General features: G+C 54.2%; 1 protein-coding gene across 7 annotated transcripts in view; it reads right to left on the bottom strand.

Moving 5' to 3' along the window:
• Positions 1-844: 844 nt before the first annotated feature.
• TTC7B (tetratricopeptide repeat domain 7B) overlaps positions 845-14,909 on the bottom strand; it is a 225,405-nt gene continuing 211,340 nt past the window's right edge. For all 7 annotated transcript variants that reach the window (XM_064486195.1, XM_064486194.1, XM_064486193.1 and 4 more), the window contains one exon: positions 845-1,813. In XM_064486195.1, the coding sequence (XP_064342265.1) occupies positions 1,668-1,813 (146 nt within the window). In that variant the 3' untranslated portion in view covers positions 845-1,667. The remainder of the gene's footprint in view (positions 1,814-14,909) is intronic.

Raw genomic sequence — 14,909 nt, forward strand, 5'->3', positions numbered from 1 at the left:
CACCCCACACTCTTGCACCCCTTAGCCAGGGCTAACTGCTACCCCATCTAGACCTGCCCTTTCCTGCTGGTGTCTTATGTCTCAAATTCCATGACTTGTGACCACCTACAGCTCCAGATGCCGCCTGGCAGGGCCAGTGCTGAGGCTGGGATGCCTACGTGCTCTGCCTATAGTGAGCTCTTGCCTGCAGCGTCTCCCCAGACAACAGATGCTCCCTCGCCAGTGAGTTAGGGAGGTTGTACCCACTCTGAGTGGAGACCTCAAGACCTAGGGCGCCTAAGATCAGAGCTTAGGCCCCCTACCTTTCCCTGGGTCCTGGCAAAGTGGGGCCCCCTGCCACATGCTTGCTAAGCCAGCCAGCTCGGGGGGTTGGGGAGGCCTGCTCAGGTTCACTCTGGTTCTTGATCTTTACCATGCACTCTGCTGGCCTGAGTCTTTGGCTTCACGTTTGGCCCCAACACCTTCATACGCCCTCTCTTCATGGTGGCAGGAGGGCGGCTGAAGTTCCAGCCTCACCAATCAGGTTTAAGTCCAGCAGGCGAGCAAGAGCCTTTCCTTGCAGCTCCAACTGGACCACTTCAGGTCACATGCTCATTCCTGATCCTCTGCGTCCAGTGAATGCTGGATGCTGATTGGCCAGGCCTGAGTCGCACACTCCAATCCCAAACAACATGGGGAGAGATGAGAAAGGTGAATTCCCACACTAAAATCAGAGCTGGACCTCCCAGTGCCGAGGGCTGACCCGTCCAGGGCGGTCCCCAGGTGCCGCTAGCTCCCAACCCCAGGAACTGAGTCTCATCCTCTCTCGGGTCTGTGGCCTTTCATAAATAACACAAGCCATAGGTCCATTTAAAAATCATTTTATTATTAACATCATCTTTCCATTTAGCCAAGTGTCTGTCATGTATAAGGAATGTCGGTAAATATTCCATTTGAAGCTTCTTTGTACATATTTCCATCGATAAATAAACTCTGAATTCACATAAAAAAGTTAAACTTAAATAACTCATATTTCCTTCTCTTGTAACAGGCATATATTGGTAAAATATAAATATTCTTGGACTCAGGCTTTGTTCTAAGTGAGGATAGTAATTTATCACATGGTACAATTATTGACAACAAAACCAAGAAATTGTCAGCTGGTGTCCTGGCTTAGACTAGAACTGAGGTGGAAAACAGAAAATTCACATTTGGTTTCTGGGCCAAGGGTAGGGCAGGAGTGGTGAGGGGAGGAGAGAACAGTTTTCTTTACAGCTCTGATAAAAATAATCTGTTCTGCCACTGAATTTTAACTTTGAATATATTCTTCTACATTTGCTGATTAATTCCATAATTTTACTGAAAACTCAGATGTCAACTAACAAAATATGGCACATAATCCATTTTGAACAATGTCAGATTCAAAAACTATCATTGGGCTGGCAAGAACAACAGAAATGCACATGGAGAGCGATGATCGGGGGTTGGTTTGGTTAGTTCACTGCGGTAAATCGCACATTCATCGGGGCCTCCGTGTGGCAGACTCGTCTGGTCCCTCGGCACCCAGGCAGGGCCCCCTCGGCCTAAGCTGCAGCGAGGGTGGCAGTGCTGCTCAGAGCACGCGGGGGATGATGGTGAAGGGCACCGCGGGGCTGCTGGCCTCCAGCTCCAGGGCCGTCAGGAAGCACTCAGTGGCCGCCGCGTCGTTCCCCTGGGCTTGGAGGACCTCCCCGAGTCCGTTCCAGACCTCGTGGGCTGTGGAGTTCACCTGTACCGCGTCCCGGAGGATCTTCTCGGCCAGACTGTAGCGGCCCAGCTGATGAAGGATCAGGGCCTGCAGAGACAGACAGAGACAGTCAGAGAGATGACCGCTCTGGACTCCCAGCTGTCCTGGAGTTCCAGCACGTTCCTCGCAGGTAGGCATAAGTCTCCGCTGGGCTGGGCACATGGTAAGATCAAGTTCTTCCTGCACTCAGGATTCAGAGTCAAAAGAATCACTTGAACCATATGAAGTTACCAATGTTCAGCCATTTTTGAACCATTAAAATGGCAATTTCAAATGTTTCACTCAGGAATGAACCACGCAGGAACAGCCACGGTCTGTACTGACTCACGGCGTCCTGTGGGTAACCGCTAACACCTGCCTGCACAGAAGAGTGTCTGCCATCTTTTTTTTTTTAAACTAAAGAAATACCATTTGTGGCATTAGTATAACAATTAGAACAGAAATTTTCTACTTGCTCATTGTCCTGATGCCCCTGATCTCACTGTCCCCTGCTCAGCCCAGGCTCGGCCTCAGCACAGCTGTCATTTTACAGTTTTAATCATGGTGTCTATGTTGGTTCCCCAAATGTTTCCAAGTTGTACATCTCCACAACTGATGGGTTTGTACTGTTTCATCCAACAGACAGACTCTCATTTACTCAACCTCTCCCTCACGGTGGGGACATTTAGACTGTACCCAATCTCTCTTCTGCTATAAATCACCCCATGAAGAACATCTTTCCAGACAGCGCCTCTTCACTCTTTTAGACGAATGGATTTCAAATCGTTTTTACAGCCCTGGAAACCTTTGGTTAAATGGAATCTTAGTGAGAACAGCCACATATTGTGGGTACAAATAGACAAAAAGGAACTGCTGGGGGTAGACAATGGGGGAGGGGCCCAGAGTTCCCTGTGGGCTCCTCAGAGGCCCTGGACGAGGCTCAGTGGAACCAGCTTGACGACCATTTGGAGAGTCTTCCTTTAAGGGCAGATTTCCCCAAAGGGGCATTACTGGGTCAGAGAACAAGATTCTTTAGGGTTCTCCAAAATTTTGCAAATTAAGTCCCCAAAGGGCTGTGTCACATTTTTAGCCATTTACAGAGTTTCAGTGGTTGGTCCCCCGCTGTCCTTCCTCTTTAGTTTTACTACTTTTGTTAGAGCAGATTGTCTCTCCTTATGGAAAGCTGTATTTCTTCAGCAACAATTGAGGTTAAGTATCTCTCATGCCTATTAGAAGACATTCACCTGCTATCATAATTGTCGAATCTGTTTTTGACTTTTGAGATTCTTTTTTCTCCTAACAAAAGGTTTTAGTTTTTAAAATTGAATTCATTGATCCTTGTTTATTTATTGGTTGCTTCAAAGCTTAGACAGTTATCCTTTCAAAGAACTGACACATCTTGGATTCCATTTTTTGTGATCTGCCCTCTCCCTGTCGTTGTCCGCCTTCGGGCAGACAGGAACCTCAGTGGATCCTCTCTACTTGGCTGGACACAAACCAGCTACTCACCCTCCCCTCGCTCTTGCAAGGCACTGCCTCTGTCACACAGTGAATTATTCCACGAGATGGGGCCTCCTTGAATTTTCCAGTAAGCACAGAACCTCCCTTTCACATCAGCCCCGGGCTATTTGGATTTCCTTCTTCCACATCAGGATTCAACAGGTGGGATCAGAGCCTTTCCTCACTGCTCTCTGCTGTTAGTATATTTTCTGACGGTCTTGCCCTGTACTATTCCAGGTGAATTTAAAAACCATTTTGCGGATTCCCACTGGGAGTTGTACTTGCATTAAAGCTCAGTGTGTGAAGAAGCCTGACATCGTTACAGTGTTTAGTCTTCCTGCCCAAGAATGCGGCCTGGCCCGCTGGTCCTTCAGCTCTCAGCCAAACCTCCCAACCTCAGGTGAGGTTTCCCCAGTTTTCTCAAGCCTGCCCTTCACCAAGGGGGCAGCACAGGGGCACAAACTTGCCGCCAGAGGGCCGGCTGCTGCCAGAGCCACAAGTCATGGGCACCATGAGCACCGGCGCCGGCAGGCCCACTCAGAAGAGCGCTGGCCTGCAAGATGAGCTCCGAGGGGTCCGGGGTGCCTTCAGCAGGCAGTGTCCAGGCCTGAGGGCTGTCCAGCTGCCCTCGCCCCAGCGTGTGGCCCTGGGGGTGGTGTCTGAGGCCAGAGGAGCACCGAGAGTCACCGGCACCCGTGAGCGCCCGGCACAGGAGCCATGGGGCTGACACGGGAGGAGCTCGTGGTCAGAGGGGTGACGGCCTGGGAGACCCACACCTCAGCTCCGGGAGGAGGGGCAGTTCGGGGAGCGTCCCTCAGTGAAGAGGAGGAGGAGGCCTCAGGCTGACGGAGGCTGCGGGGACAGCGGACTTCAAGGTCAGGCCCACCCTCTCTGAGAGGAGAACTGAGAGGGAACATCATATGGTTCCCTTTTTATTAACATCTACACACGCCTTAACACTGTCCACGCTGGAGTCCTTGGGTAGGACCAGGCCCTGGATTGAGCCTGCAGAGCTGGGGGCTCCCAGAGGGGAACCAGGGCCAGGCAAGGGGGTGGCTCCCCCTTGAAGCTTCAGAACAAGAGAGAGAGCAGAAGTTGGTGCTCACAATTAGGACTACCCTGGCTTCTGGAATGTGCTCTCCTCAGACTGCAGTGAGAACTGCTGGGTTTCAGTGGCCTTTCCAGGCTGGTCAGGGTCAGGTTCGCAGGGACCACCCGTGAAAGCCCCCCACCCCTACCTGTTTGCACCTGAGGCCACCTTGGGGAAGCACTTCCCGTCTCCACGGGGTTTTCTCCGCACAGCTGTCTCCCCAGAGCACCCACTCCCTATCCACCCAGGAGGGATAAGGGAACTGTGAACCGAAATCAGGGGCAGACGTTCAGTGGGGACCCGGGCTCCCTGGCAGGAGGAATGTTAACAGTAGCAGCGAGTGCTAGCAGTGTTCACGACACAGTGGGCACTGCTCTGGGTGCTTACTTCACCTGGGGAACCCTGTGCAGTTTCATCACAGGCGTGGCCGGGACGCACCAGCACCTGCGTGCAAGGCCTGCTGTTCCTGCTGCGGGAAAGAGCCCATGGCTGGGGAGCACCTGTTACGTGGTGGGAAATGTACCCACGCACTGGGTCCTCCTGCTCCCACCCTGCAGGCCTCCAAGAGGCTTGGTCTCTTGACCAGGGCATCCAGCGGGCTCCCGCAGGGCTGGGCTGGAACCCATGTCTCCCAACTCTTAGAGCTTCCCTTGAGGGCCATTTGGTCATGGGGTGCAGAGTGGGGTAGTGGGTAATCACATCCATGCCCTCGGGGGGCGTGCCCCCAACTCCGGCCCTCCTTTAGAGAAAATCTGATAGCTGGACACCCTCACTTCCCAACCTCAGAGGTCAGGCGGGAAGAATGGGGTCGCTTTCCTAGGAGGTGAGGGCTAATGAGCTCCTGATGCCTTTCTCCCAGGGGAGGTTACCAGCCTGCACTTACTCTAGAACATTCTGATTTAGTCAACAGGGAAATAAGAGTAGGGAGGGGAGTCTGGGTAGTGGCAGCAAACAGCAGCGTTTAGAGGTTGCAGAAGGGGCCCCATCGTGTTCCTTCAAGGCAAGACTTTCTCAGTGCATCAAACTGTTGAACACACACACCTTTTCTGAGTGGCTCTACCAGGCAGGGAGACACAGATTGCGTGTTTGGCAAATGGTGATGGGCACAAGCCGCCTGGTAAGCCAGAAAGAGGCGTGCTTGGTTACTTGGTGCAGGTGGAGAACATAACTTAGGTCCCACTGGCTCTGCGGCTGTAGAAGCAGCCCCATTGGGCACTATGCTCGGTGCTTGGACTTGGCTCACCTCGTATCACCGCCACTTTACATACAAGGAGACAGGTTCAGAAAGGCCAGGCTTCCAGCCCAAGGTCACAGGGCCAATGAAGGCCAGCCCAGGTCTGCCTGAGCCCAAAGCCGGGTTCTCCGCACCATGGCTTCTCACCCGCTCACTGCTTCCTCTGTCACTTTAAGAGACAAGCCAAGTTCCCCTCAGGCACTAACCCAGTTACATCTGAGCAACAGCAAACAGGAACCTGCCCTGCTGTCTCTCCTTTCCATTTTCTCCAACCACTGACGGCTGGCTCCGTCGCTCCTTCCCACGGTTATGATGGGGAGATGGCTCCTCTCCAGGGCACAGCTTTTCTCCTTTTTTTTCCTGCTGTTTGGGAGCATCCAGTATATTCACTCAACGACTGGGAGGCTCCTTGTCTCCCTTTGTGATCTTGAGGCTCGGGATGGCTGCAGATGCCAAAGCACTGGGTAGGTTGGGGAGGGGGTCCTGTTAGCCAGAAAGTGGACCAATGAGACATGGAGACTCAGGAGGACCAGGGCCTTGGACCAGCGAGGCCTGGAGGTCACTGCTCTCGGTGGCAATGACCTGTTTTTATCCTGCTGAAGTGGGGACAAGGACATTAGTCCTTTTGCCAGGAATTTTGTTTACAAAGTGGTAGACTGCTGAATCTGCCCTATATGGGGGGTTCCAGGGTACATGGCAGGGCCATGGGCACCCCCCAAAACACCTGCAGGAACCCATTACCCTCAGCACTGGGCAGCTAAGAGCCTTTGTGATTCAGTAGTGTTCCAGGGTTCTTGTGGGCTTGGAAATTTCCAGCCCATTCCTGGATTTATATTCCAAATGTAGGAACAGGCTACCATTTCCAGATGACCTTGAAGCTTCCTGAGCAATCTGTTTAGTGGAATTAATTCCTAAAGCTGGAGTGGCTCAGGGAGACATCACAGACTTGCCAGAGGCTGCCAGCTCAGGCTTGGCAAGGGAATGAAAAATCGGTCTCTCCCCAGTGCCCCAGTGAACCAAGAGCAGCTCAGAAATCAGTCACACAAGGAGATCAGCCAGAGCAAGCTCCAGCTGGGGTCTGAGTCATAGCTTGGTGCCAGCATTGCGGGCAGCTTGGCTGGAGGTGGGCTGGGACCTGGACATGCCTGACCATCAGGACTGACACACCTCCCAAGGCCCTCTAAGGTGGGAGAGGCCTTCCCTGGCTTCGACGTGCTCTTATGCCCTAGGACCCAGATGTCCTTTCATTCTGCTTCCTCTCTTCTCCAAAGATCAAAGGCCTAACTCTCGAGGCTGGCATTTCGCTGTTCTCACCCCAGCTGGATCCAGCGTTCTCCCAGTATGATCTCTTGGTTCACCCCAGCTGATTTGTCAGTCCATGTACTTCTGCAGGATGCAGCCCCCAGCCCCCTCCCACCTCCCCAAGCTTAGTCAGTCTCAGCCTGGACCCTCCTGCTGGAGCTCTGGTCCATCTGCCCAAAGCCCTGACGATCCCCATTCCCCTCAAAGCCCAGGCCACCATGCCCCCTCTTAGGCGGTGATACTTGGAGGCACATGGCTCCTGCCTTCAGCCCTAAGGCTGGCAAGAGACAGAGATTTCGATGACTGATATATTTCATTACCTTAATAACCACCCCACGCCCAATATCAAAAGCACAAAGACTCACTGAGTGATTGCCCAGATCCCAGCCATGTGCTGGGGACACAGGTATGGGCAAGAAGCAGGAAGTAAGTGGCAGAGCTGAGATGTGAACTCTGCAGTCCGGGCTCCTAACGCTGGGCCCGCTCTCTTTCTCTTGGAGGGGATGTGCAAATGGGCCCCCACCTTGCCCTGCCCTGCCATCTCTGGAGCCAGCTAGGGCTGGCCTTCAGGGAAGACGGGAATCACTGAGGAGGTAACTCATTAGTTCCTTTCTTCAGACACAAGTGAAGGCAGTTTCCCAAGCTTGTAATTATTATAATCAGGTGTTTTGTACAAATAAGATCTTGGTGATGCACCAAATTGGAAATAAGGGATGAAATTAAACCTGTTATTTCAAATGAGACAAAATGGACTTGGCTAGTCTGAGGACAATTAGCATCTTCCTCATTCATGTCTTTTTGTGTGTGTGTGATAATTGCTGCCCAAGGACTAAACACCTTGCCACATGCTGAGGGCACCCGTGCAGAAGCCCTGTGCAGGCTCAAGTACCCAAGGAAGGCTTCCTAATGCAGCCCTGGCTCTGATGAGCACCCCTGCCCATGCTCCCAGGAGACCAACAGCAGGGCTGCAGGACAACAGCCCCTTGGGGATTTTAGGCATCCCCGTGGTGCTCTGACCAAGTGCCAAGTCAGCCCTTGAACATGGGTTCAAGGCCATGTCGCAGACCCCTGCTGGTCCCCCTAGGAGTACAGGTACAGGGAGATAACATCTCTGCAAGGAAGCATCCTTCCCAAAGCTGAGTGATCGCTAGAAAAGAAGTCACGTGGCCCCGCTCCGGTGGGACCAGGCAAACAAGTGGTCTCTCTCCATACGGCTGCTGCTTTTTCCCAAGCCTAATGCTTTGGAAATCAAACATCCTGGCAGCAGGATGGAGATGAACAATTCCCTGTGCTTTCCACGCTGGGGCCTGGCTGCTGCTGCGGACCCTGGGTCAGAGTGCTGGCCTGGGTTATGTAGAGGCTGCTGGGCCCCACCAAGCCCAGGTCGGGGAGTAAGTCTGGGGTCAGGGGTGGGACTGGAGCAGTTAAATATCTTCCTATCCCATCCCGGGATGGAAACTCCACCACCACACCACTGCAGGGCGCGGGGGTGGAGGGCCAGGGGCAGTGTGGTCAGGAGGCTCTTCCCAAAACACAAATGATCCTGCAAGGACAAATGCTTGGATCCATCAGGATCTACTCATCTTTAGTGTGTAAAGGATTATAACCAACGTACTGTACATTTTCCTGATTGCAAAGTGCTTTCATAACTGTCCTGTGAAACAGGTGCCACATTAGTCAGGGGCTTATCTCCATTGCTGTGTCCCTACTAGGCTTTGCTGTGAGTGTCAGGGGGGCAGGCACTGGGTAAGCAGTGGTCATACCTGCACTGCTAGGCCTGGTGCCGAGCAGGCAGACAGTCATCAGGGCAGAAGGAATAAACGCACAGACACCAAATATTTAAGAAACAAGAACAAAGTTGAAAGCCACCACTGACTGAATCCAGCTCTGCCCAGCCCAGAGCCCGGGCCCCTGCCCACCACAGCAGGCCTTAGAGAGGGTGAAGGATTCCCCTGGCACCCATGAGCCAGGGGCCCCACCCTGGATGGGGGCTGATGACCAGACCTGCAGCCTTTCCCAGAGCCTGGTCTACACCTGAGTTGCTGGGACCATTCAAGGCAAACCAGTGCCCCGAATGCTTTGGACAAAGATACGTAAGCCTCCTCCTGGTGGAATTTCTGTGGTCAAGACCCCGGGATTGTGAATGGTAGCTAAAGGAAAGCCTGTCTCCTCAGCTTGTCACTCCTGGGGACAATGACAGAGCTGCTGAGTTGGTGCATCGGGGTTATCAGGACGCAGGCTGTGTGCACCCTGGCCACTGCTGGTGGCTCATGTGTTACAGGGACCCACCGACAGCAGGGGAAAGGCCTGGCGCTCTCTCAGAGAGGGCAGAGAGTAGGTTAGGAGCAGGGGCCCTAGGCCCCACAGAACTGGGTTTAAATGCCAGCTCCTGGACAATTGCCTCTGGGTCTCAGGTGTTTTCTCTGTATAATTGGGACAAATACTGAAACATAGGAGAGCAGTGAGGCCTAATGAGACAGAGTTTGTAAAGTGCTCCGTGTAACAAGCCTTCAGTCAATGGGTCTCATCATCAATATTACGATTACAAGCGTTATCATTACTCATTACTGCTAACGACCGAGGGGAAGGGAGGACTTCCGTGATGCCCAGGGTTGGATGGCTGGTCACTGCCGTCCCTGACTCCCTCTTGACTGGCACCCTGTAAGAGCAGGGAGCATCTGAATTGCCTTCGTAAGTGCACCACCTAGACCAGGCCCGGCACATCCGAGGTTCTTGGGGAATGTTTGTTGAGTGGATGGAAGGATGGACGAGGGGATGGTGTGGATGCTGTGTGATGGTGGGAAGGGGGGAAGTGGGCATGGCCCCTCCCAGTGCTTTTGACTAATGAGCCCCTCAAAAGTTCTGGCCTCAGGTCACCCTTGTCCACACTCCCAAGTCAGACCCACTCACTCAGAGCCTTCTCTGCCTTCTAGGGACAGCAGCATGGTGGCCGGGTGAGGGACGGGAGCAGCCCCGGGGGAGAAGGCATTCTGTTCACACCGGAGTCCGGGGCAGCCACTGCCCGCCCCTCCACAGGCTGTCTGCTCACACACTGCAGATCTGACACTGCTCCCCAAGAAAAAGCCAGAAAGTACCACAGACTTTCCAGTCCTATATTATAGATAAGGACACAGAGGGCCAGAGAGGAAAGGAGCCTTATTCAAGGCCACAACCCCTGGATGCAGAGCGAGGCTGGATTCCTGAAGATGCCAGGAGGAGAGGGCCTGGTGTGGTGCCAGCATGTGGCAAGTGCCCTGTGTTTCAGACTCCAAGCCCAGTGCCCTCAATCCAGTTGCTGACTGCTTGTCCTGCCAGGGGTTATGTGCACAGCAGAGCGAGAGCTTTCTGGAGGCCCACCAGACTCCCAGGAGTGGCTTCCAACACTGGCGAGGGAACAGGGACCCCACACAAGCTCCCGCCCTTTCCCAGAGGCTGTTGGTTGATTGGTCTGAGATGGCACGAGCTGAAATGTCAGCATCGAGCGAGAAAAACCAGCACACTCACGTCACCACCCCTTTTCAGGTATTTGCATTTTCCTTCTTGAGGATGCAATCGGTCCAAGAGAAGCAGAGTGGTGGTGGCGGTGGTCTCAAAAAGTCTTTTAAATAAGAATATAAGTAGAGTGCAAGCCAGTGCCACTCTCGAAAGACCACAGGATTTCCTTGGAGCAGCTCTGAATGCCAAGGCGGGGGCTGCCCTCACCCCCCTCAAGAGCATTTTGTGGGTGCAGCGAGGGGGCCGCCCCGAGCCCCGCCCTGCTTTCCCACAATGCCTTGAAAAGGAGTGGAAACGAGCGGATGGGGGTGGTGTCCAGCTTTTCTACCTGGATCCCAGCAGCTCTGGGTGAGGCGTGGTCTACACTGGGCTCTGTTTCGTGTTTCATCTCTGTTTTGAGTGCTTAAAATCACACCGGCTTGCCAGGGGGCCCAGTGTGTGTGTGTCCCGGCAACTACGGTAGCCATGGAAGGCCCGCCTAACCTGGCCAGGAGTCCCAGGGAGCCCCATCTTAGGTGTCCTGCTGATGCTGAGGGCATCTGCAGCCCTGCCTCCTAGACCCCGGTGCCTGCCAGAGCTCCAGAGTGGGGAGGGTCAGCCTTCCCACTAGGCCAGCAAGAGAAGGCCCCCTGGGAGTCCTGCGACTCTGCTTTCCTCTCACCAGATCAGAAGTTTTGGGGAGGCACTGGTGTGAGGTTAGTCTTTTGTTCCAGCCACCTTATTCAGTTTGACCCGTCTTCCCCAAAGGCCAAGGCTAGCCATTCCTGATGAGCCAGGGGAGAGCCAGGCATGTGGGTGGCTGCTGCAGCTGTCACCTGGGGGTCTGAGTCCCACCAACCGGCCCTGGCCCTCAGGTGGGAACAGAATGTTCATGAGGCCACCCGACCTTCAGAGCAACAAAGGACGGCTGACGTCCTGTTCCAGGGCCCTGGACCAAAGCGCATGAAGGGGAGGGACAGTGAGGGCTGAGTGGCTCCGGGGGAAGGCCAGGTACTGGACAGTGACCTTGAGGAGTGGCTCCTGACTGGAGTCAACCAGGATTGAGAAGGGCTGGGGGTGGGGGAGGTGAGCGGGACACAGGCTCCCATGGTAACTGCCTTTGTTCACCTATGACGGGGCTGGAGACGGACATTATAGGAAAATCTCGCGTCCCTGTGGCCTCCATCCTCCACGACCACCCAGTCTCCCTGCTCCAATGTCAGAACCAAATCATGGGGTGGCTCCTTCCCTTACTCCCCTTCAAGTCAACCAGGCCAAATGCCCCATGTCCTCAGGTAAGCATGGGGGTGCAGCGCCCCAGTGGGGGGCCCCATGGCCCAAGGAACTAAAGAAGGGACAGTGATGCTTCTGGTCTAGGGCAAGGGAACAGTGGTCTGGGTGCTGAACGGATGCCCTTGGAGGCGTTTGCTAAGCAGCGTATGCTGCGAAATGGCACTTACTCTTCCAGAAGGGAGGAGGCAAAGACCCCCAGCCATTCCCCTCCCTCCCCCAGAGGACAGCCAGACGTGGCTGAGCGGCTGCCTGCACCTCCGTTCACGGGGACACCTGACAGCTATAGGGGGCTGTGCTCTCAGGGGGCCCCTTTCCAGGTCAAATGTTTTATTTGAAGAAATAAATGCCTTCTGGGGGCCAGGCCTTTCTAGCATTGTACTCAACTCACAAGGAAACAAAACTCAATTTTTCAAAAACCTCTTATTTTTTGAAGCTAGCAGCCAACCAGCTCTGGAAGCAGAAATCCTCAGGGTTAGGAGGGAGGCTTGGGCCTCTGCTCTTTGACACATAAGCCTCTGTTGCAGGCCCTGACAGGCAGCCTCCCACTCTTGCTTGCACCCTCCAGTGACGGGGAGCTCACCACTTCTCTGGGCAGCCCACACTATTTGTGGGCAGTCCAAACTGTCAGTTAAAAATGTGGAGACCTAATTAGGCTTTTTATCTAATTTCTACTCTTTGATGTTTGCTGAGGACTCTGGAGTCATGCAGAAAATTTCCCTCCCCTTTCTATACCACAGCCCTTCAGGCTCTGATGAAAGCTTCCAGAACTCTCTCTCTCTCACACACACACCCCCACCCACCCACCCACACACACACATACACACACAAACACTCCAGGGCTTTGGAGGAATGGTAAGTTCAGACTTCCCATCTTCCTGCCCCCACCTCACTGAATTCTGCTGCTTAATGCAGCACCCGAAGGAGACCTCACTGTGGGTTCAGAGAAAGAAGACTTTAAGCCCCAGGAAAATGTGAGCGTGGCTTTTCCTTTCTTTTTAAGCATTTGATTGGCAGAATCTCTTAAAGCTGCTTTCTTCTGGGATGGCTTGGAATATTCTGAAGAGTTCATCCTACAATTAGCGGAGTGATGGGCTGTCAGGTAGTAAACACCAGCAGTGAGGAGGGGGAGGTCTGGCCCTAGCCCAAAGGGCCTGTCCAGCCCGGAGTGGATTTCGCACAGACTTGGGCCCCTTGGACCCAAGTTTCCTCTGGCCTAATTTCTTTGAAACTGGGTACTTCAGCGTTGTTGCTGAAATATCTGCAGACTGCAGTGACTTTTAGAGAACAGTCGCTGGGGATTGGTGGGACATTCAGGGGAGGGACCACAGCCGGCCAGCCAGCAGCTTCCAAGCACCAAAGACCCACAGCCTGTCGCACCTCCAGCAGACGTCCAGAGGGTGCCCGGGGGCAGTGCAGAAGAGCACGCAAGCATCCCCAAAGGGCACGCCTTATGTGGGAAAGGGGGCCCTGGCGGGCGAGCACTCTGCCCAGGTCACAGAGTGAGCGGGGAGACAGCACCCCAGGTTCCCAGGGAGGGGCTCTCTCACTTGGCTACCACCAAAGCTGTTTCTAGTTCTTTCCTCCCTTGTGCAAACTTCTGTTGAGCGCCGTGCTGGGCGCTGGGAGCTCAGAGGCACATGCTGTCCCTCTGGCCGGGAGGGATTGGTTTACTGTGGGTCCTGCCCCAGATTGAGAGCCCCCTGATCTGGGCGGGTCTGTCATTCACAGGTGGAGGCTCAGCACCTAGAACAGAGCGAGGCTGCTGGAAGGAGGATAAGGGGGGACATTACAGAAGATAACATGATGCTCCTCGCTCTTTTTTTAAAGAAACGAATGGGAAGCTCATAGTTGGGGTGACTGGCTTATGGCCACAGAGCTATGAGGCACTGTCACCCCAAAGTGGATCTGATGCCTTCGCCTCTAAAAGCTTCCTGAAAACTGAAACCTGGTCCTGTGTGTCTCATTCTTCCTGGAGGAGACTGGCTCTTCCTAATTTTACGTGACAGGTCTGCAGCAGGCTCCCATCTTGGGAAGCCACACGGGGTCGGGGTCGGGTGGCCTTAGAGATGACACAGAAATGAAGAAACAGTCCTGGGAGGGCAAGTACCTGGCTCAGCTGCTAAGCCAGGTGGAGGTCAAGTTGGGTCTGAGAACCCAGGTTTCCCAAGGATTAGCTCAAGGCTCTTTGTCTGATGTCACATTACCAGGATCTCTGGAGAGGGCGCCAGGCATTTAGGGTTCAGAGATGCATTCCAAAAAGCTTTCTCTGGGTTAGCTGGCTCTGGACCCCCCCCAGCTCATGGCTGGGCTGCCTAGGGAGCAATCCCCCTTGGGGCAGGAATCTGGGGACGTGATATCCCCATCCAGCTCTGTCAGCCTGCCCCGGTACTGCAGGCCCTTCCTCCATGTGGTGGCTGCCAGATCGTGGGCTCTCCAGACCCAGGTGACCACCAGAAGACCTAGCTTGAGAGGGGCTGATGAGGTTGCACACAGTGAAGAGCGCCCACCTTACCTGGCCCCTCACCCAAACAGCGGCCCTTCAGTCTGGACTCTGCTGTGCAGAGCAGGACGGGATGAGACAGCCCAGCTCGCTTCCCAGAGACTTAACCCTGGCAGCATCCCGCCTGCTGCGCTAAGCTCACAACAAGCCCCCTCTGTAATCTCTGCCAGAGATGAGATCCTTTAAGTAACCAGTCAAACTCCAAATCAGACATGGGGCACCCTGTGCCCTCGACACTCCCTTCTGCCTCCGCGACAGCCCGGCCGTCTACAACAGAGCCCCTTCACTTGCCCTTCGGAATTCACGGTGTGGTGATTTTGCTAAGTCAGGAAAAAGAGGGAGTGCTGACTTCAGTAACAGCGGGATGACATCACCTCAGCATCAGTATGTCTGAGCACCTCTGACTTCAGCACTGGAAAGACCAAGGAGGCGTCTGCTTGCTCCCTGAAAGGCAGCGCAGAGGCAGGCTGGGAGCTGTTCCCTGTCTATGCCAAGTGCTGCTCCCATGCCCAGCCCTGGGAGCTGAATTACTTTGTTTAACAGTGTCGCAAGGCCTAGGTGTTCCACATGGTGGCAGGCGGGACCCTCGGAGACCAGGCTGGTAGGGTGATGTGGACCCTGTGCCCGGTCTGGTGGGGTCCCCACCGGCCGAGGCCTGAAGCAAGACACTCATCAATTCAATGAGTACGCACACAGAAACTCCGGCACAAGCATCTCTAAAGCCTTGCACTGACCTAACTGAAGAAATGTCAGATCAAGCAAGCCCCGTGCA

The sequence above is a fragment of the Camelus dromedarius genome, chromosome 5 (assembly GCF_036321535.1).
Source record: "Camelus dromedarius isolate mCamDro1 chromosome 5, mCamDro1.pat, whole genome shotgun sequence".
Classification (NCBI taxonomy): Eukaryota; Metazoa; Chordata; class Mammalia; order Artiodactyla; family Camelidae; genus Camelus; species Camelus dromedarius.